This window comes from Schistocerca piceifrons, chromosome 6 (assembly GCF_021461385.2).
Source record: "Schistocerca piceifrons isolate TAMUIC-IGC-003096 chromosome 6, iqSchPice1.1, whole genome shotgun sequence".
Taxonomy (NCBI): Eukaryota; Metazoa; Arthropoda; class Insecta; order Orthoptera; family Acrididae; genus Schistocerca; species Schistocerca piceifrons.
This window is the reverse complement of record NC_060143.1, coordinates 571,932,713-571,956,875: the sequence shown is the minus strand read 5'-3', so window position 1 is coordinate 571,956,875 and position 24,163 is coordinate 571,932,713. Positions and strand designations below refer to the sequence as shown.

The 24,163-nt window shown below is 40.0% G+C and overlaps 1 protein-coding gene across 3 annotated transcripts in view; it reads left to right on the top strand.

Moving 5' to 3' along the window:
- The first annotated feature begins 734 nt into the window (after positions 1 to 734).
- The window catches only part of LOC124802772 (origin recognition complex subunit 6), a 139,463-nt gene continuing 116,034 nt past the window's right edge, over positions 735 to 24,163 (top strand). For all 3 annotated transcript variants that reach the window (XR_007017155.1, XR_007017154.1, XM_047263766.1), the window contains exons 1-2: positions 735 to 864; positions 1,763 to 1,901. Coding sequence is in view for 1 of the 3 variants with exons in the window: in XM_047263766.1 (XP_047119722.1) it covers positions 794 to 864; positions 1,763 to 1,901 (210 nt within the window). In the remaining 2 variants the exon portion in view is untranslated. The remainder of the gene's footprint in view (positions 865 to 1,762; positions 1,902 to 24,163) is intronic.

Sequence of the window (24,163 nt, the reverse complement as noted above, 5' to 3'; positions counted from 1 at the left end):
TGTGCTGAAGTTACAATTAGATACTATAATGTTGTTAAGAGGTTATCTCTTTTTACTTTTCTTTTTTCTCTCTCCCTGCATACATTTGTTATACTTCGTCTGTTTACTTCAGTTATTTTCGTGCGAAAGAAATTCTGTGACTGAATATAAAGGAGTTTCTAACAGCAGCTGTTTGATCAAATCTTTAAGCTTAACTCTCGATTTGACATTAGTGATATGTGTTGGTAAAAAGTTGTACAACTGTACTGTCGTGTAATCAATGCTTCTCTCAGTTTGAGTTGTGTTATGTTGTGGAATTCTTAATTTCATGCATTTTCTAGTGTGGTACTGGCGTATATCCTCATTTTCGTTGAACTGGTCTTCATGATCCCAAGCAAGGAGCTGTAATTTGTACTCGTGCAAACTGTAGAAAGTTATAAACTTATATTTTAGATGTTGTCTTCTTTGTTTATCGGCCTTCTTTTTTAGCAGTTGCGGGTATACAAGCTGTGTAGGTTAATTAACTTATACTTTTCTGAATAGAGGATTGCAGCTGTCTCTGTATATATTATACCTGTATGTTTCTGTCAAGTCCGATGCTATTGTAACAAATGGTACAGGGATGAATAAATAAATAAATACGCCTAATATATAAATAAATTAATCAGTCATGGTATCGATGGTCGAATGACTGACATGATATGTAGAGAAACTTTCACATTCGCTTACATTAGTAGAGTCTTGAGTGTGGAAAGACTTTGGAATGCGCGGGAAATAGAGTTTGTTTTCTTTCTTGGATAATGACAAACTACTAATGGCTTTCCAAAACGCGTTTTTGAAGTCGTTACTTCCGAAACTCGGAATAGAAGACGATAAAGTTCTTAAGTAAGTAGCGAATTATTTATGAGTAGTTGGCATCGCAAGAAGAGTAATTCATGGCAAAAAGAAACCTGATGTCAAACTAGAGCGACGTGGTCCATCGATTTTTAGTGATTTTCCAAAATGATCCTAACCCCAGAAACTGTTTTCTTCATGTATACGGAAAAGCCATATAGAAACCCAGATAATCGTGAATGTTTTTTTATGTTAGTGTGTCAATATCAAGTGAAAGGAAACTTTACGTACCCCATTTAGCAACTCATTGTAGTAGGTCATCCAAGCAAGAACGAAATCAGGTGTAACGAATGTGTGTGCCATGATGTTTTAAATGTTGATAATTGTATGGCGGATTTAGTTCGCAGACAACGGAAACTGAAAACTGGGTTCTGTGATACCGTACTACAATGTGCTGCACGAAATGAATTTTTAGCAATATAAACTGTTATTGCCACGACACTCTTGCCGAGGAATAATTAGATAATTTTTTTTACTTGATCCTTATTTAATCAGAATTGTTTAAGTTCCTTACTGAAATAGTCCAGTCAGTGTAATTTTTTTTATAAATATTCAGTAAATAATTTTCTTGATTTTTGTGGCACCATTTTTTATGCTTCTGTGTTTATGTAGCCATCGATGTAGTGTTTTGCTCAAGAGTTAAATTTGTTCGCTGAATGAATAATGGACCGTTATAATTAGCGATATTGTCTTGGTTACTAAAAGTGTATTACCAAAATATGAGATCGTTTTCTTAGCAACCCCTTTCTTTCATATACCTTGTACATTGCGCTGTAAAGCAATAGGCTGCTGTAATCAAGAAAATCCACTCTTTTATTTCAAACTGAAGTACAATGAAAATTATAAAAAAGTATGTCATATGCTTTACAAATATTTTTGTATATTTCAGGAAGGCTTCAGAGCTGCAGCGTATATTAGACTTGAAAATATCATCTGGAGGTGCCAAAAATTTAAAACTAAGTGAAAGTGCAAAGGCAGTGATGTGTGCTGATCTAGCAGCTGTACATTTTGGCATAACTTGTGAAAGGGTATAGTATTTCTGAGACATTTCCTCAATAGGCATGTGTTAGTACTCCTTTAGAGCATACTGGTGTACTCTGAGCTGTAACCAACTGTTCTTAATGTTCATTCTTATTTTATTAGCATTATTGGAACATTGGTTTATTATTATTTTACTGCGAGTTGAACAGTCAGATGTCAGCTTTGACCTGTGATGGAATGATGATACGGTGTGTTGTAGTATACATGCACATACAGTTACAGAACAGAAAACTGACAACATAATTGGTGATTCTGTATTACTTTTGGGAATGAAGATTTCAGGGTTTTGTTGAGAGATTTGTTTGTAGTGTAGCTCATGGTCTATTTTAAGCTGGTGATGCTGTTGAAAATATGTAAGAAATATTAATTGTGGTGATACATTGATCTGTAATTTAGTGTGAGGTCTACATGTGGTAGGATATGACAGTTTAGTTGTGCATTGGTAAACCAACAAAAGTGATAGGCCTATCAGAAGAATAAATATAATTCATTTTATGGTGGGATTTTACTTAGATTTATTTAACTGCATCGGATTCAACATTCTCTTACATTTGTTTATCTATCTATGTGTTTATTCATATATGTGCCATCCATGTAACTATAAGTTTTTGGACATTGATATAAGTAAAACACACACACACACACACACACACACACACACACACACACACACACACAAACTAGTTGGTCTCCCGCTGCTTCACTCGCATACACTGTATGGCCTGCAGAAATTTTTTTTTTGTTTATTTTTAATTGATTTTTATGTTGTTCACAAATTTCAACACCTTCTAAGCTTGTAGTGCTAACTAAAACCAAATAAGCATGGTCTTTTCTGAATGTACTTCTGACCATAAAGCCGTTCTGTGGTCCAAAGTTTTTATTAATCATGTCTTTTGCGTTCTTGTGGAGATATTTCCATAGCAACTTTCATCCCCTAACAACTATTTCTTTATATCTAACTGAGAAGTGAAATACCAACTTTCATAATTTTCCTTTAAATTTTCTATAATTTAACAAAATATTTTCTTAAAAATTTTCATCCCCTATTCCATTCCCTCTTGGGTTGAATTTTCAGAAACAAAGAAACATATATTCTTTTTTATTTCTGACTGAGAAGTCAAATACCAAGGTGTAGCCTTAAAATTCCTTTAGTACTTTTTATTTTCGAAAAAACTTTAACCCTTTAGTTTTTACCACTTAGTGGTTGAATTTCCAAAAATGCTGAAACACGTATGTTTCATTTTGTGACTTAGAAACCAACTACCAGTTTGTGTAGTTCTAGCTTGAAAATGCCTTTAATAGTGACGTACTTTCAAAAAACCTTTCATTCACTATTTCACCCCGTGAGGCAATACTGACCTTACGACTTATCTTAGAAGAAAGATTAAGGAAAGGCAAACCTACGTTTCTAGCATTTGTAGACTTAGAGAAAGCTTTTGACAATGTTGACTGGAATACTCTCTTTCAAATTCTAAAGGTGGCAGGGGTAAAATACAGGGAGCGAAAGGCTATTTACAATTTGTACAGAAACCAGATGGCAGTTATAAGAGTCGAGGGACATGAAAGGGAAGCAGTGGTTGGGAAGGGAGTAAGACAGGGTTGTAGCCTCTCCCCGATGTTGTTCAATCTGTATATTGAGCAAGCAGTAAAGGAAACAAAAGAAAAATTCGGAGTAGGTATTAAAATTCATGGAGAAGAAATAAAAACTTTGAGGTTCGCCGATGACATTGTAATTCTGTCAGAGACAGCAAAGGACTTGGAAGAGCAGTTGAATGGAATGGACAGTGTCTTGAAAGGAGGATATAAGATGAACATCAACAAAAGCAAAACAAGGATAATGGAATGTAGTCTAATTAAGTCGGGTGATGCTGAGGGAATTAGATTAGGAAATGAGGCACTTAAAGTAGTAAAGAAGTTTTGCTATTTGGGGAGCAAAATAACTGATGATGGTCGAAGTAGAGAGGATATAAAATGTAGACTGGCAATGGCAAGGAAAGCGTTTCTGAAGAAGAGAAATTTGTTAACATCCAGTATTGATTTAAGTGTCGGGAAGTCATTTCTGAAAGTATTCGTATGGAGTGTAGCCATGTATGGAAGTGAAACATGGACGATAAATAGTTTGGACAAGAAGAGAATAGAAGCTTTCGAAATGTGGTGCTACAGAAGAATGCTGAAGATTAGATGGGTAGATCACATAACTAATGAGGAAGTATTGAATAGGATTGGGGAGAAGAGAAGTTTGTGGCACAACTTGACCAGAAGAAGGGATCGGTTGGTAGGACATGTTCTGAGGCATCAAGGGATCACCAATTTAGTATTGGAGGGCAGCGTGGAGGGTAAAAATCGTAGAGGGAGACCAAGAGATGAATACACTAAGCAGATTCAGAAGGATGTAGGTTGCAGTAGGTACTGGGAGATGAAAAAGCTTGCACAGGATAGAGTAGCATGGAGAGCTGCATCAAACCAGTCTCAGGACTGAAGACCACAACAACAACAACAGGAGCAGAATTTCATCCAGTCTCTTCTTCAATGATGCCTACAGTATAAGATCCACACCCTCTCCAAACTTAAAGTTTATTTCCATAGCGGTTTGGGCTGGGCGATAATAAGTCTGTGATTCTGTCAGTCTGACCCTTTAGGGGTTGAATTTCCTAAAATAGTGAAAGACATATTTTTTGTTTCTAACTGAGAAGCCATATTTAAATTTTCATAGATTTAGATTTAAAAATGTTTTCATAATAAAATATTTCCATAAAAAAAAATGACATCCCGTTTTTCACCGCATAGGGGTTCAATTTCCAAAAACACTGAAACATTGATTTTTTAAATTTGTAACTGAGAAGTCAAATACCAATTTTCATACATGTAGCTTTAAAAAACTTCAGTAGTAAACTTCATCCTCTATTTCACACTGTAGGATTAAATTTCCAAAAATGCCGCAGCACATAGCGGCCATTTCCCAATCATGTAAACATACCGCTGCCACAGCATGACCCCGCGAGCAGTCCAATATCAGGGTGTATACGACCCGGGACAACATGGAGATCCGGGAAAAGCCCAGGAATTTTTTCATCTGGGAGAAAACCAGGAAAAACTCGGGAATTTTTTAGAATTCCAGGAATTTTTCATTATTTTAGTTTTTTGTTACATTTTTGTAACTTTGACTAGTAAGAATTAATACTCTAACAAAGAATATTACTGTATCTCGCTACTGCAGCAATAAAACACGAATGAGAGAAATAAACGAAAATAAAACCTAAGTTGCAAAGGAAATGCGCCATATACAGGAACAAAACACAGTGCTCATGCAAGCGTCTGCCAACAGCAAAATGTGTCAAAGGCATTTAGGAAGACTACGCAATGTTTCATAACAACAAATTGCCTTCGATCAGCGTAACATCACAACTCCTTACATTAGATTCATTTGAGCAGTTGCGAGCGAGCTTATGTGCATGTGCAGTTACGTCGCGTAGTAGTAGTACCTTCTCCCGCTTCTGGCTACAGAAGTGTGGCAGTTAGCTGTACAAGCAACAGCAGCAAGCAGCCAGATGCTATCCGGAGAAATTTTACTGGTGCACTTAAGCTGGCAGATTCACGTATGCGCAAGAGGCCTGGAACTGGAAGGGGGGTCACCAAATTCAAATTGAGGAAATACACTTTGTTTCATAAAGCACCTAACATCCAGCGCACATTGGTCTATCGATTACTCATATGATTTTGAACGCATCCCTGTTGGTTTTTGAACATTTTTTATCAGATTCTAAGTTGATTTCTGAATGAATCGTAAGTTTATTTTTGAATGCGTGCATAGTGTACGTGATGTCTCTGACAGGGGAATCCTCGTTGCAACTAGAGATAAACTTTCCTGCAGAGAAAAGGGGATGGGTCTACACAAGCTGAGCGAATATCGCCGAAAGGGTGAATGACAATCACTGTTTATGTGGTTGACTGGGTTTGCAAATGATCAGCATTGTTATAATTGCTAGCGAATTCCATAGATTCAGACTACCAGAGTGGAAATAAACAACTTACAGGAATAGCAGGCAACTAAGATTATGTATCGTCTTCTCCGTGTATCCAAGAAAATGAAATTTTTGGTCAGACCGATACACTACTCAGGGCCAGTTATACAGTCCCCGACTAGCAGCCGCTATTCTGGGAGTAGTGCGGAAAACGCGTTGTACGAACACGTAATAACGCCTAACCGGAGAACAAATGCAGGATAACTAAACCGATGATTGTGGCAGGGTTAGTGAAGTTAATCAGGGAATAAATTTTGACACTGGCAGGAATAGTTACTGAATTAGTGATGACAAGATTGTTTGTTAGAACGAGGAAGGAGAAGAAATGGAGACTCTCACAAATTACGGAAGAATATGACGATTCCAAATTTATATAAAAATTTCGTATTACTACTTTTCGATCTCATACTTCAGAAGCTACAGTGTATGAATGAAATGTGAAACTATTTCCTAACATACAACCTTTTGCTTGTAGTAGGCCTAATAGACATTTGATATTGGTACCTCATGAATTATATTCTGTCATGTTATGAAAATGACCATTTGTGCCAAAACAGTCTTGTTTATTTGGTGTGTGTAACAATTGCTGTAATATTAGGCAGGCCTATTTCGTTTTATCTAGCAGACAGTGACAAAATACATGTAATCAGATCAAGAAACCATGCCAGTCTTGGGTACTATTTGTATTAACGGCTTTTCTGTGTTTTTTCATGTAGCGAAACGTTGACGAACTTTGGTGGCGTAATAGATTCTTTCCCAGAAAGGAAAGAACGCCATATAAACTGTGACAAGATTAGAGAGAAATAAAAGCTAGGATTTAAGGATTGAAGAAGTGTGTACTGTCTTGCTTGTCTCTTGTCTTCACTCATTTTATGTCTCCTATATTTAATTTTGCGTCACACAGAACAGCAAGTTATTAGCTAATAGGCAGTAAAGACTGAAAATTTTCTGTAGAGTTCTTGTATTCCTGATTACAAATAATCCCATACGATTTAATTGCGAGATTTTTTAAAGAGGTGCATGATGCCAGAGCGGCCGACTGGGAGCAGGAGAGGCACCACAGGACATTTTAATTTTCACTGGCCTGAATATAGTTTGATGGCACACATTACAATATATTACACGTTTGAATTCCACAGAGCGGCAGAGACGTGCGATGGAAGAATTCTGTGAAGAGGCACACTTAAGACCAAATAACACGTCTTACGTTCCCTCGATCATATATGTTTTATGTATCAGACCCTTCAGATAGATGTGCGCTACAATATGAAGATATTTTTGAAAAGTAGATTTTTAAAATTTTTGGTGTCCTACATCAAACGCTCGAGGGAGGGGGCCGCCACTATCTAATATTGGCCCAGTTTGGAAATCTCGTAGATCCGGACCTGATGCACAGAGCAGTCTGAGTTGTAGTGGGATGGTGGTAGTCTCCACGTGACCCGTGTTTACGTTAAGTGATTTTGCTGTGTCCTCTTCATTTATTGCTCTCACGTCAAATGAAAACAAAACGTGTTTCTGTGATCGGGAGCTATCAAGTGAATTAAAATACATTCAGATAATTACGGAAGGCTAAAATAAGTTATTAGTTTCAGATTTTATTTTGTTTCTACCTTTCTGACAGTCAAGTGTTAATCGTCTTGCAGAACAATGACGTTATCTTTGCACTTTATTAAAGAAATTTGACTTTATTAATCTTTTCTGCTGGGACAGTCAATTTATTTGAAACGAAGTGTTTAATTCCACACTACTGCCTAGTTTCAACTGTTCGCTACATTTGAATTTCACGTTTTCGTCATCTAGCATGTATATCATTATGCCGTAATAAAGAACCAAACATGAGATAATGCGGTACTGGTACTCCAAGAAAATTTACATCTGAATCTGGACATACGAATGTGCGCTTTAAGTCAAATTATGCATTTTAGTAGGGTTCACAAAATTACCATGCTCTTGGAGTATCCTCTAATGTCTTGTTTCTTTTATGACATAATGTAAGATCTTTTAATGTTTTACACGTACGAACTTATAGGCTTCCTGCGTCATCGTAGCTGCGCAAGCGCGGCAACGCCTGTCATCTGGTGCAACTGCTGAAAGGAATCTATTTCTAACAGACCATGGGAAAATATTCTGAATGGTTGTTTGAAAAGGGTTACTTTCAAGTAAAGTAATTTTCCTTTTACACAAGATGAACTCTGTCTGCCAATGTCCGATGACTTTCTTAAATCACAGAGCGTTTGACTCTCATTCAAAATTCAAATCTTTGGGAACGACCATTTAGAATATTTTCGAGCCCAGAAGATCAGACATTTATGTCATCGTTAAAAATTTTACTGGCACATTTGTGTGATGTATCTTAAAGTGCAACATGTGCAAAAAAGATCAACACTATGTGTGAAAGCTTAGCTTCTCTTGCAGCTTATTAATGTTAGAGACCAATTTTATACGTGAAAGCTTTTCTTTTCTTGTAGCAACACTATGTATATTAATTTAAACCATTGCCTTTCACTATTTGTGTGTTCGTGCTACTTAACAGTAATGTTGCTATTGGCTGACTACATCACGTGTCCTATGCTCTGAATATCCACTGTCATCGGCTGGCAAGATCGTTTGACACGAGCTACGACTGGCTTACAAAAGCGCATCGCAATTTCAATCTCAATCCTTCGGAAAGTAACATGCGGTGTTTGGTGGAATTCGAATTTATACTTTCATAGTACGAAATATGCAGTGTACATGTTGCTGCACATCTTTCTAAAGTGCTGGGAAATTCTACACCGGTGTATAAAACCACAACTATTGAAAGGATTGATAAGTTTTACAGTTCCAAGGAAAAGTATACTGTTACTTAATTTGGAAAAAGTGTATTTTCATCCGGGGGAAAGTGTATTTTTAATCGGGAAATCCGGGAAAAATCTGGGAATTTTCTTTCCTCGTCCACATATATACTCAGAGTATCAACAACTGCTTAACTCAGTTTGCATTCAGCACTGCGGTAACATGCCGCATAGAGGCATGCAACACTTTGATAGTCAGATAGTGGCTTTACTTTCAGCAGGTCATACACAGTAAGATTTTGCCAGTCGGTTACATTTCACTCAAAGTGGTGTGTCTAAGGTGTGGAGGCAGTACAGAGTGTCAGTATAAGTGAATGATAGACCTTGCAGTGGTTGTCCTTGTATGACAATACCAATGCAGGATCATTTCCTCCAACATCTACTGTCATTAATATTGGAAATGACTTCTCCCAGGCAACAGGGATTTGTGTTCAGGCCAAGCAGTGCATAGAAGATTGCATCAGGGTGACCTTCATTCCAGAAGGCCACTGAACCAGCCAAACCTATGCAATCAGAGGACCTGGACTCTTACACATCAACATTGGACCATTGCAGAATGGAGCAATGTCATGTTTGCTGATGAGACAAGGATTGGTTTGCAACCAGACACTAGACATGTTGGGTTTGGAGAAGCGCTAGATGACACCAGGAATGCCAATACGTTCAGGAAGTCCATCCATTTGCAGGTGGAAGTGTAATATCCTTGGCAGCAATATTGATGGGCCAGTGGACTCCTCTAATTCCCAACCATGGCAATCTGACTGGTCCCCAGTATCTGTGGGGCCCTGCAGACATGAAGTTGGCAACAATTTCATACTAGTTGATGACAATGCAAGACCGCTCAGTACTCTAGCAGTGTCTTGGTAACTTCAAAGATGCAACATCAACCAAATGCATTGGCCACCAGCATCCGAATCCATCTGACAATCTTCAGGACCTCAGTGAAGCTGCCATTGATGAGTGGGACCTCATACCGCAAGATAAACTTCATGGTCTCATCCAGAGCATGCCTCACAGTATGGAAGAACTCATCCAACTGCAGGGAAGACGTACTACTAAAGGCATGACAATGATCATCATGAGATAAAGATTTTCATTGTTTTTGTTTTCAAAATGTACGCTTACGAGAGAGCCTGCTTTGTTTCGTAATGATTTTTTGTAACTAAACAAATTAATTCTTGTTTTCAGAAGCTATTATGTTTATTTCATTAATAAGGTCTTACAAACCTCAACGTGTGTGCTATAAGAAATCATTGTAAATTCTATGATATTCCAAACTTTTGTTGAAGTGTACACACACACACACACACACACACACACACACACACACACAAACACACATTTGGCGAAATACATATCAGGTCAAAAAAAGTGGTAATAAACATTGTTCATCTCGAAGAGGGGCATTCATTAACATGATGCTCGGCCCCTGTGCAGCACCCCTGGGAGTGGGAGGGGAGGTGACTTTGAAATCTTAAATAGGATCACCTATTTTTTCTTGCAGATTTGGATTCTCTGTGAAAAAACTTTTGTAGGAAACATTTCTTTTGTTTCATGATGGGTGGCACTGTAATCCGCAGACATGGAAGTGAAGTGACAGTTCTTGCAAAATGGTACAATCTCAAATGAATACACATCCGATAAAGACATTTGAATTACTTTTTTGATATTTTTGGTGATGCTGTCATGTGACACCTCCCACAGTCAAATGAAGCACAGACCACGATCATTTACTCAGTCCACGGTCAGACTGTGAATGTTGCTTCAATCATGACTAGCTCAAGAAGTTTTGAATCGAAACTGTCCGGGCTGATGGATTGGACGAGGAGAGGAGGTGGTCCTCAAACGTGGCCCACACGAGAGTTTATGTGGATGTATGGCAACGAATTTGCAATGATGTGCAAATGTTATTGCAGAGACACTAATCCATGTCGTATTGTCATTCAGACACAGAGTTGCAATGTGCATTACAAACAACTGACAGCATTTCGAACATTTGCTGCAGTGAAACACTTTTGAGAGACAAGGGGACTCACAGTAATCAAGCACCCTAGCATAGTGAGAGGCAAGAGGACTCCCAAAATCAAGCACGCTGAAGGGAACGCGTTACTACTACGTCCACGTCATCGTTCTTTGGTAACACTAAATGTAGTCTAAGAATGCATTGCAGGAGCGTAAATATCAAATAATGTACTTCGATTTTCCTATTCGGCTGTGTATTTTTGTGAGATATTACCGTTTTACAACAATTGTCATCCCATATTAATGTGTATCAATTACAGCACCTTCTGTCATGAAACTAAAGAAGTGTTTCATATAAAAGTTACATGTTTTTTCGCGGAGGTAATCTGCAATAAAAATAGGGGTTTCTATTTAAGATTTTAAAGTCACCCGCCTCCGTGGTGGTGCAGGGGGATTGAGCATTATGTTAATGGATATCCCACTTCAAGGTGAACATCATTTGCTATCATTTTTTTTAATCCGATGTGTATTTTGCCAAATATTCCAACAAACAGTTTTAAATGCGCCACCCTATATAGGCGTTGCCAACCGCAGTGCTGCATTCTGTCTGTTTACATATATCTGTATTTGAACATGCATACCTATACCAGTTTCTTTGGCACTTCAGTGTGCAATATTGTATATTTTTATGTGCTGCACTTGTTTTTATCAGAAATTATGTATTTTACATTTTTGACTAAAAGTTGAATAAGGTATGTTTGAGAATGATGTATTGATTAGCAAATAGTGTAAATGGGTAAATAAAATCATTAGTGTGAACAGTTACATTCTTAAAAAAATGTGGATCACCTTGTATAAGAGATATGTTATTGAATGATTCAATATGTGCTTTTTGATCTGTTACATTGTCTCCATGATGTTCTGCCTTCAGGGAATCATAACTCTTTTGTGAGTATGCACATGGGGAGCATGGGCCCCCTAGCCATTGCAGTACTTCTTCCTTTCCTGTGCTGCAGTTTTTCTCCATCATATCTTTTTTGTGACTTATTCTCTAGAACAGATTCCTTGCTGACAACATAGCTCACCAATCGGATGTTGATTCTCACCCACTTCGTTCTCTTCTTTTACATCACATATTTCTGTTAACTTATTTCAGTCCCCCCATCTGGCTTGGAATTTCACTTTTGCCCAAATTTCTATAAATTTTGTAGGCCATGTGGGAAAGTTCGCCCGATACCCAATATAGTAGCCAGTCCATATTGGGGAGGGGGTGGGGGGTGCTAGTGAGATACCCATACCCATATGGTAGTAGGCCCCTCACCATGCAGGGATTGCGCTATTAATGCTTGAACTGTCATCTCCCCATGGATGCTAAGGATTCAGAGCCTCTCCATAAGGGGCATCTGGACCCTGGGCACTGGCTATCACATCAGATGGTCTTTCCTCTGGCTGTGTAGCACCCAGAGCCTTCGTTTGGAGTAGGTGGCTTCGTGGTGGATATTTAGTACCATGAAATGACCAAAGTTATTATATTGTGGCTATGAGGTCCCGAAAGGGCTCTTCAGACACACAGCAATTTGCTCCCAATCACAATGACCCATGCAGTTATTTCCCTCAGTTCCTGGTTTGCAACCAAACAGATGGCATGTCCTTTCTCTATACTAAACCAATAGTTTTTTTTTTTTTTTTTAAAGAATATTGGAAACACACGAACTCTTCCCTTTCTTCCCTGCTCATCTTAACTAAGATGGCATATTCTATCCACTCCTGGTTGTTACTCTCTTGCAAATTACTTGGTGGTGTACCTGTTACCATCACACTTCAACATCCTACAGTAATTAATTTTTCACTGTGACTTAATGCTTCAGATGAAGAACTATGCGAACTTGTGGAGGGGCAAAAGATCCACTTTGTATGTCATTTATGCTATGGACCACCAAACAAGAATGTAGACACTGGTATATTTGCTTCCAGAAAAGGAAGCTATGTGATGTGTTTCTCACACCCTAGCGATGTTTTAAATGCCAGCACTTGTGGCATATCTGTTCACAGGTTCACAGTGTACATGTGGATCGATTTGTGGAGGTGCTGGCCATCTCAAATAAAAATCTGCTTTGTGTGCTACTCGTATCTGTATCAACTGCAGGAATGACCACCCTCCCCAAAGTGTGCTAACCTACTCACGGATTACAAAATCCACGAGCTGAAAGTTGTGAATTGCCTCTCATGTTTTGAAACTCAGGAAGAAATGCGATTGTTTGTATCGTCTGAATGATATTGACCTTCGCCACTCCTGTGGGCAGGTCCTAAGTAGCACCTAATGCATAAGGGGCATTCAAATGAAACCTTGTCGCTAGTGAAAAGTAACGGTAACGATTTTATTAACTCAAAAATGTAGTTATACGCAGTACACATACTCAAAAATAGCCACCAAAATTGTTGGCACATTTATTCCATTGCGACACTAGCCGGTCGATTCCATCCTCGAAAAAGCTAGTAGGCTGCTGTCGGATCCAGGCCTAAACCAGTCACATACTTCGTCATCTCTTGCGAATCGATGTCTGTGAATAGCTTGTTTTAGAGGTCCAAACATGAGAGTCGCGTGATGAAAGGTCGGGCCTGCACGGTGGATGTTCCAGTGTTTCCCGCCGAAACTGCTGAAATGTCGTCTTCACCACATTGGCTGTGTGTGGGCAGGCATTATCATGCAGGAGGATAACGCCATTGTACAACATGCCTCAGGGTTTCAACTTGATGGCTCATCTGTAAAGTGGTTTGATAATGCTGAGCATTGATGGTGGTTCCCTGTTCCAGGAACTCAATAAGCAGTGGGCCTTTGTGGTCAAAAAAGGAAGATATTGTGACCTTAACAGAATTGATGTGCACGGCCTTTGATTTCTTTGGAGGTGGTGAAGTTGCATGTTTCCACTGCTTGCTCTGACGCTTGCTTTCCGGTTCAAAATGGTGACACCATGTTTCGTCTACTGTAACAATACGCGACAGAAAGCCATATTCTTCCTCATGATAATGTTGCAGGTGACTCAAAGACAGTGCCATTAGAGTATTGCACTGGTCGGCGGTGATCAGTTGGTGGGGAACCAACTGTGCACAGATTTTACGAAAGTTCAAGTGTTGATGCATTATGGTGTGTGGGTGCCCATGCTAGTACCCAGTAACCAACGGATCTCGTCCATGGTGATTCTGCGGCTGTCCAAGACTAAAGCATTCACTTCCACAACCATTTTCGGTGTGATGACACAATGAGCATGTCTAGGATGAACATCGTCTTCCAGTGACTCGCAACCCTCAAGGAATTGTTTGTGCCATTACACAACACTTGAACGACTCAAACAGTAATCACCATACACAGCCTTCATCCATCGATACATTTCATGGCCTCCAACTCCTTCGGCCGCCAAAGATCAAATCACTCCTCGTTGTTCCTACTTACTCGCCTGCATGTTCAGTAGTGGACAATAACTTGTGTGGCCATCTTCTCTTCGGCGTGAAATCACTCAGGCACTACGCAACATTAAACAGTGTGCACATGTCAGCCTCTCTACCAATAGATGGCGCCACCAAACCCGCAGAAGTTGTGCAAACAGACTTGTCCGTGGAGTCGATAGGTCTTCTGTTCTCGTAGTTCCTGTGGCACTATCTTTGGGAACCACTCTCTGCACCTTGTTGGAGGGACTGATGACCTCGCTGTTTGGTCCCCTCCCCAGAATTAAGCAACCAACCATCGTGAACAGAGAAACAGTGTCGTCCCATGTTGTGTATCAGTGACAAGGTTTCTTCTCAAGAACCCTCTCCCTGAAAATCCACCATCAGAGACCTGACACCAGCCAGTGGCTGGAGGAGTCATGGACTGTGAGTGCATGGGCTGCCTGTTGTTCTGTTCCTACACCAACAGCAGATAAGTCCTCATAAGAATCTTGGCCACCAAAGTTTGTGAATGGAAAGAAGAAGAAATCTCAGAAAGTGTCTACTGTGGTGACCACAGAGGTGCCAGATCTCACCTTGCCATTGGACTCTGAACTAATGTTTGTTAATGATGTTCCACCCTTCTGGTGACAGTGATCCTGAGGCATGATCTGTCCCCCTGGACCTGCGTACTGAACTGGGACATGCTCAATGTGATGATCCAGTAAAACTGCACTGGACATTACTGCCACATGCCAGGACATCAACAAATTTCCTCTTGTTCTCAAGTCTGTGTTGTTCTCCAAGAAACACACTTCACTGGTAATCATTCCCCAACCCTTTGAAGTTACTATGTTTTTTGTCAGAGCTGTATTGCTCCAAGAGAGCATCAGAAGGGATCTGTACATTGATCTGCACACATATCATCAGTGAGTGGATTCCTCTTCATACCACTTTGGAAGCAACAGCAGTGTAAGTGCAAATGGCCCCAGAGATGTTGGTAATGTTCGTTTACCTTCAGGCTGTGCACTTACTTATGTTGAGATGGCCAGCTTAATCCAATAACTCAGACCCTTCTTCCTACTTGGGGATCTGAGTGCACACCACCCACTTTGGTGACATACCATTTTGTCTGGTAGGGGCCTTCTGATTGACCAGCTTCTTTCCAATCATGCTCAGTCTCCCTCAGTGATGTTATTCTTACCCACTTCAGTGCTGCTCGTAGCATCTTTTTTGCTACAGATCTTAGTCTCTTCCTCCAATCTTGCAGCTTCAATGCAGTGGTCACTACACAATAATCTTTGTGACATGGGACACTTTTAACTTAGATTAGATTTGGTTTTCATTCCACAGACCAAAAAGTGAGATGATTCAGAAAGTGTAACATAAAAAACATAGAACATTTGAGTATAATACTCACTTCGAGATTGTCTAGATACGTGAATATATTACAGTAAACTGGAAAAGCTAATATTTACGCAATTAATACACTGCCAGAATGAAACATATTTATGTCATTTTAATAAATTTATGATACACAGAATACCTAATCTTGACTGTTGTGACCAAATGCTGCCAAAACCGAAATTTAACGTATATTTTTACTTAAGCTTGTCTAACAGTCCCTGCTAAGATATTCATTCATCTATAGAGTAGAAGGAGTTACTTACCTTAAAGTCTTTCGAACTATGTTTAAACTGTGCTTTATCTAAAACCAAGTTTTTAATGGTGATACTGTCACTTCCTTGTCACCATCTGACATGCTACTTGCCATGTTGGGCTCTTTGAGAAACCAACCGGCAGTTGGGGGATACCTCTGTTGTCAACTGCACCCTGTGTCATATTGCATCTATGAGGTTGTGGAAGTTGTCTTCAACACCATCATCCATGCCATTGAAACTCCTGCCCCCCTTTCTACAGACCCCCTTCGTCTCCTAGTGGTGCCAGGGTGGACAAAAGACATTACAACATTTATTCAGGATCATTGAAGATCTGTGCAATGTCCCAAGTGACACCCATTCACAGTCCTTCCCCCCTTCCACTTTTAGGTGGTTTGGTGCTAAGGCTCACTGTCTAATTAACACAGTAAGGAATGCTGGAGCACTATATCTCCCCTTGGGAACATGTGCCTCTTCATCTCAGATGTGGGCCAAGCTCTGTAGTCTTCTGGGCCACCAAAGATCAACCACCATTCCTGGTATGTTCCTTCATGGTGGTGTTTGTTCCCAGTCCCAGTTCTTGCTGAACACCTTGCGACCTACTTTGTGACAGTGTCGGCTTCTTCTTCTTCTTGTTGCTGTGCTACCTTTTGAACATAAAAACCAAGTTGAAGAGCTCTGCCTATTGTCCATCACCTGTTGCCAAATTACGTGATGAATCTTATGCTGACTGGGAACTGCTTCAGGCTCTTCACTTGGCACACTACACAGCTCCAGGACCTGATTCAGTTTATGATCCAATGATCCAACATGCGACTGTTAACTCAGAGGTGCCATATCCTTAAAGTCTTCAACTATTTTGGCTTTTCAATATTACCATCATCCTAATCCTTAAACCAGGCAAAAATCCTATGTCCCTCTGCAACTGCTGACAGATTAGTCTTGCCAACATGCTCTACAAACTGCTTGAAAGGATGATAACGTGATGATTATGTCGTTGAATCATGAGCCTTTTGTCCGCCCTGTCAGTTCGGTTTCTGGGATGGGCGATCCTCAACAAGCTATCTGTTGAGGCTGGAAATAGCAATCTGACAGGCTTCTTCATGACATTTTACTTACCCTCTATGACTGCGGCTTTTGAGGCTCTCAACAGATTTTTGTTTGTCAGTTTCTACCCCACCAGTTGTTTAGGGTTAGAATTGGTACATGACTCAGCTTTCCAAGAGAACAGTATCGTGCAATCCTGATTATAAGTGTTACTTCCTCATCAGCATCAATGGGCTCATGATCTCTGTTGGACTGCTGCTCACTCCTGCAGTATATGTCAATGACTTTTGGTATAGTGCCCAAACTGTGACATTGGGTGAATGCCAGCACCAAGGTGCCATCCAAAGGGCCTCCATGTGGACCCTTTTCCATGGCTTCTGATTCTCTCTCATGAAAATGCGAATTGTGCATTTCTGTCATCATATGACAGTCCATCCTGACCTAGAATTCTACTTGTGTACCCTGCACTTGGATGTTGTCGCACAGTCTCAGATTTTGGGTTCCCTTTTGAAAAAAAGCTTATTTGGCTGTCCCATCTTTGTCAACTGAAGATTAGGTGCATGCGGAAGTGTAATGCTCTCTGCTTCTTTTCCCATGTCTTGGAGTGCAGATCATTCTACTATATTCCACATGTACTGGGCTCTGGTATAATCTTGACTGGGCTGTGGTTGTCAGGTTTATGGATCAGCAGCACCAGTCCGTCATTATGAGGCTGACAACTGGAACCTTCTGGACTAGAGCTGTAGATTGTCTCCTCGTTGAAGTGTTGATATTCCCTCTTCAGTTCACTGGTATCATAGATTGATTCCATGCTCATGGGCATCTCACTTTTGGCAATGCAAACACATGCCGTAGGGGTCGCGCGGGGTCCCGGCAGATCCAGTGATGTACGCTTGCTAGGCCACACCTTCAGTTGCTACAACTATGAGCGCCCTCTGCCACTGCAGTGTAGGATGGCCGGCAGCAGCTACACACAGCCCAGTCTCAGTCGCAGTCTGTGACAGTCTTCATTCTTAGTCAACAATTGATAGTTTGCTCGTGTACGACTGGCAGTAGCCTCACACTGTATGATGCTTTAGTTTGCTTCTTGTAATAGCTGGACTTGATTGCTGTTTGTTCTGTTGTAAAGTTTCTTCTCAATGCTGGAAGAAAGCTACAAGTCAAGTAAAACTTCTCTTTACTGTATTTGTGTGTTTGCTAATCATTCTTGCTCTTGTCCAGCTTCTGTATGACGACGACTGTTGCACGCCTCTCTAGCCCACACCTCCTTATCATTGTGTATAAAGTAGTACACAACAAGTCCTTATGGCACCAACCTTTACTCGCTTGCGAAATCATTCTCTGAAAATTTCCTGATCTTCCAACTTATAAAATTCTTCTTGCATACCATGGCCATTGATCCCGACACCCACCCTCATGTGGGATTATCAGCTGAGTGCACCTTGAAGCCCTCTGCCAGGAGCTCCACTGAACCTCCGTAGTATGTGCTCCCCGTTTCCCTGCACGCTTTCCCCTCAGATAATACCAAGATCATGAGTTAGGACTTACCTATTTCGAGACCTGCAGTTTTAGTCGTACCCATGTTGTCAGTGTCTGTTCCTCTTAGCTCTTCAGGAGCACCAGGGTGCTGTCATCATTTACACTGACAGCTCTAAAACCATAGATAAGATGCACACAGAGTTGTCGTAGCAAGATTGAATATTAAAATCCCCAAATCAGTGAAAAATATACCTATTCAAAAAAAGCAGATAAAAATTCACTTGACGCCTTCCTAAGAGACAATCTCCACTCATTCCAAATTAATAATATAAGTGTAGACCAGATGTGGCTAAAATTCAAAGAAATAGTATTGGCAGCAATTGAGAGATTTATACCAATAAATTAACAAATGATGGAGCTGAACCTCCTTGGTACACAAAACGGGCTAGAACACTGTTGCAGAAACAACAAAACAAAAAATGCCAAATTTTTTAACAGACTCAAAATCCCCAAGATTGGCAATCTTTTACAGAAGCTCAAAATTTAGTGTGGACTTAAATGTGAGATGCCTATAACAGTTTTCGCAACGAAACTTTGTCTAGAAACCTGGCAGAAAATCCAAAGAGATTCTGGTCATATGTGAAATGTGTTAGCGGCAAGAAACAATCAATGCCTTCTCTGTGCAATAATAATGGAGGTACTATTGAAGACAGTGCTGCCAAAGCAGAGTGACTAAACACAGCCTTCCGAAATGCCTTCACAAAAGAAGACGAAGTAAATATTCCAGAATTTGAATCGAGAACAGCTGCCAATATGAGTAACGTAGAAGTAAATATCCTCGGAGTAGTGAAGCAACTTAAATCAATGAAAGCAAGTCTTCTGGTCCAGACTGTATACCAATTAGGTTCCTTTTGGAGTATGCTGATGCGTTAGCTCCATACTTAACAATCATATAGAACCGTTTGCTCGACGAAAGATATGTACCCAAAGACTGGAAAGTTGCACAGGTCACACCAATATTCAAGAAAGGTAGTAGGAGTAATGCACTAAATTACAGGTCCATATTGTTAACGTCGATATGCAGCAGGATTTTAGAACATATATTCTGTTCAAACATTATGAATTACCTCGAAGAAAACAGTCTATTGGCACACAGTCAGCATGGGTTTAGAAAACATCATTCCTGTGAAACACAACTAGCTCTTTATTCACATGAAGTGTTGAGTGCTGTTGACAAGGGATATCAGATCGATTGCATATTTCTGGATTTCCGGGAGGCTTTTGTTACTGTACCACATAAGCAGCCCGTAGTGAAATTACGTGCTTATGGAATATCATCTCAGTTATGTGACTGGATTTGTCATTTCCTGTCAGAGAGGTTACAGTTCACAGTAACTGACCGAAAGTAATCAAGTAAAACAGAAGTGATTTCTAGCATTCCACAAGGTAGTGTTATAGGCCCTTTGCTGTTCCTTATCTATATAAACGATTTTGGAGACAATCTGAGCAGCCGTCTTCGGTTGTTAGCAGATGACGCTGTCGTTTATCGACTAATAAAGCCATCAGAAGATCAGAACAAACTGCAAAATGATTTAGAAAAGATATCGGAATGGTGCAAAAAGTGGCAGTTGACCCTAAATAACGAGAAGTGTGATGTCATCCACATGAGTGCCAAAAAGGAACTCGTTAAACTTTGGTTACACAATAAATCAGTCTAATCTAAAAGCCATAAATTAAACTAAATACCTAGGTATTACAATTACGAACAACTTAAATTGGAAGGAACACACAGAAAATGTTTTGGGTAAGGCTAATCAAAGACTGCGTTTTATTGGCAGACTCATAGAAAATGTAACAGACTTACTAAGGACACTGCCTACACTACACTTGTCCGTCCTCTTTTAGAATGCTGCTGCACGGTGTGAGATCCTTACCAGATAGGACTGACGGAGTACATCGAAAAAGTGCAAAGAAAGGCAGCACGTTTTGTATTATCGCAAAATATGGGAGAGAGTGTCACAGAAATGATACAGGATTTGGGCTGGAAATTATTAAAAGAAAGGTGTTTTTTGTTGCGACGGAATCTTTTCACAAAATTCCTATCACCAATTTTCTCCTCCGAATGCAAAAATATTTTGTTGACACTGTCCTACATAAGGAGGAACAATCACCATGATAAAATAAGGGAAATCAGAGCTCGTACGGAAAGATATAGATGTTCATTCTTTCCGCACGCTATACAAGATTGGAATAATAGAGAATTGTGAAGGTGGTTCGATGAACCCTCTGCCAGGCACTTGAATGTGATTTTTGGAGTATCCGTGTAGACGTAGATGTAGATGGGATAAACTTTTACATCCCCTGCCTGTCAAGAACAACATTTGTTGCCAATAACATGTAGTGTGTTGCAGCAGAGATCAGAGCCACTAACAGAACCCCACATTTTATGAAACACACCTCCCTTGACTGTGTTTTAATTTGTAGTGACTCCATGAGCAGTCTCCCAGTTATTGATTGATGTGACTCTAGTCACTCTGTGATACTCGTATCTGCTATTTGTGACCTTTTCTCTGACCTGAGCTGTAGTGCATGCTCCGTCGTCTTTCTCTGGGTCCCAAGTTGCATGCATATGTTGGGAAATGAAATGGCTGACTATTTAACAAGAGATGAAGTTACATGTCCAACATTCACTTCATGATCTCAAGTGCATTTTCGTGGGCTGAAATAAGACTTCTCATCACTCGGAGAGCAACATCTGGTGGACTACTACCTCATCTAATAAAATCCGCTCTGTTGAAGAGACTTCTATTGGATGGTGCTGTTCCTTTCATTCCTCCCAGTAGGAATCCAATGCCCTATGTTACTTCTACATCAGTCATACCAGATTATTCCATAGTTCTAGTTTATTTAATGAGCAACACATCCCGGCCCCCCTCCCTCCCACACATCCTGGTGTAATGTTGGCCCCTGACTCTCCATGCTGAACATGGTCTTTCAAATTCTTTGCCTCTATTGTTGGCAGATGACTTGTAGACCCTTGGACTGGTTCTCCATCTCTTCTGTGAAAGGGAACAGTTGATTTGATTCTCTATTTTCTCCATGAAAGATATAAAGTTTTAAGCAATTTTGAGGCTGATGCTGGGGTGAGTGGTTGGGGTTGGGGCATCTCCTGCCACATGCTGGGTCTGGAGGACCCTTGTCCTTGCCTCCTTCACCAACTGCCTTGGCCATCCTTTTTTTAACCTGTTACAAAACAGTCATTTGCTAGCTGTTGACAACTGAATACAAGTAAGTTGTAGTCATCAGATTATGTATTGCAGACAAAATGACAGAAAAAGTGGAACAACATTATTGCATCAAATTTTGTTTTAAGCTTGGCATTCCCATGTTTAAACAAACAATATGCAAGATTCAACAAGTGTTCGGGGTTGGAGTAGTGGGTACCAGACAGATAAAGGATTGGTACAGCTGTTTCAAAGGTGACTATTCGTAAGTGAAGCTTAAGCATAGTCAGATAGGCTCTTAACATCTGCAAATGAGGTTGTTATTGATCTTGTAAGTACCCCGGTGATGCAGGATAGATGAATGATGATCAGAGAACTTGCAGATCAGATTAAAATGAGTATTGGGTCCATTCATTCCATTTCAACAGAACATTTAGACCGCAGGAGGATCTCAGCAAAATTTGTGCCGAAGTTGCTAACAACTGAGCAGAAGCAAATTTGTTCGGAGATCATACAGGATGTGCTGAATATTGTGAATACTAATCTCAGCATTCTTAGCACAGTGATCACTGGTGATGAGTGCTCAGCTTATGGATATTACCCAGAAACAAAGTTCCATTTATTGCAGTGGAAACGTTCATGATGCCCAACACCCAAAAAAGTAAGGCTGGACTGCAGCAGTGTTAAAGTTATATTGACTGCCCAATGGTATGGTCTGTTTCAAGGACACCACAGAAGGTACTAACATTAAAGAGGAATTCTGTCAAGAAGGTCTGTGTCGTCTTTGTGAAACAGTGACATACAAACAACCAGATGCTGAGCAGCAGGCAGCTGGCATCTCCACCACAATAATGCACCCGCCCATTACTCACAATTAATTCAGCATTTTGTGGCCAAACACAACACTGTTGTGGTTTGTCTTCCTACCTATTCCCCTCGTGTAGCACTAAGTGACTTCTGAGGTTTCCCAAGTCTCTAAAACGGACCAGATTTCAGAGCGGGGAAGACATTATGCAGAATCCAATGGAGCAGCTGTGCGCCATATCAAAAGAGGCTTTCCAGCGATGCTTCCAGCAGTAGCAGCACATTGGAAGGCTGTGGAGAAGCTGAAGGGGACTACTTTGAAAGCGATTAGTGTCAAACAATTGTATCTGAGTAAATCAAACAATGGAAAACCCAGGATGGCATGTAACGAGTAGCTACTCACCATATAGCAGAGGTACTGAGTTGCAGATAGGCACAACAAAAAGACAGTCTTTTTGTTGTGCCTATCTGCAACTCAGCATCTCTGCTATATAGTGAGCAGCAACTTTTCTTTTCACAATATTGTATATGAATAAAGATTAACTGTATAAAGAAAAGTCAGATACTCTTTGAACAACCTTCGTATTAATATTGTCTGCAAAATTATTAACATATGGCATCAACAGCAAGGGTTGAGAAATTAAGGAAATAGAATGGCTTGCCATTAAACCTTACAATGATAAGGTGAAATTCCAGCACTACTCATAGACCCTGTTAAAACTGAAAATGTTTATACATGGTTTGCCTCCCAAGAGTTGTTAGGCACTTGTTCTCTGGTGTTTGAGTAGATATTTGCAATTTTGTTTTCAGATTGTGTAGCTGTAGTAAGCCCAAACAAACAGTTCTCATCACATACTTCAAGTGATGCTCATTGTTGACAGAAAATGTTGGTTTGTTTCCAGGTACAAGCAAAATGATTTTTAAAGTGGAATTTTGCATGCCCATTCCATTAAGTGACCCCGATTAGTCTAGTAGAATATTTATTTTATTGATATGTATAAAAAGGGACAGTGGAACGCGAAGAAGAAACAGAAATTTTGCCTCATTTGCCAGAGAGGAAAGAAGGAAAGGTGGAAGGTTAGGAATGAAAGGCAGGTCACTGAGACTCCAAGATGAGAGAGACCGTTTCTTGAGAGAACAAGGAGGAACCTCAAAGGAATCATCTTTCTGATAAAATTAGTAAAATATACAAAAATGTAGGAGGAAGCAGACACATTAAGGAAGATGGTAAAGGGATGGAACATTACAAATTTCCAAAATTCAAACTAATACAAGTAGAGAACTGATTCAGGGTGTTACGACCCGGGACAACCGGGAGATCCGGGAAAAACCCAGAACCCAGGTATTTTTTCATCCGGGAGAAAACAGGGAAAAACCCGGGATATTTTTCGAATTTTGGGAATTTTTCATTGTTTTAGTTTTCAGTTAAATTTTTGTAATTTGGACTGGTAAGAACCTATACTCCAACAAAGGATATTACTGTATCCCGCTACTGCAGAATAATACTTCAACAATAAAACATAAACAAGAGAAAAAAACGAAAATAAATTGCAGAGGAAATTCGCCATATACAACAATGACGCACAGTGCTCATGCAAGCGTCTCCCAACAGCAAGATGTGTCTAAGGCTTTAGGAAGACTATGCCTTGCTTCATAACAACAAATTGCCTCCGATGAGCGTGAAGTCACAACTATTTACATTAGATTCGTTTTAGCATTTACGAACGGGCTCATGCGCATGCGCAGTTCAGTCGGGTTTGAGTAGTAGATTCCCCCGCTTCTGGCTACAGGAATGT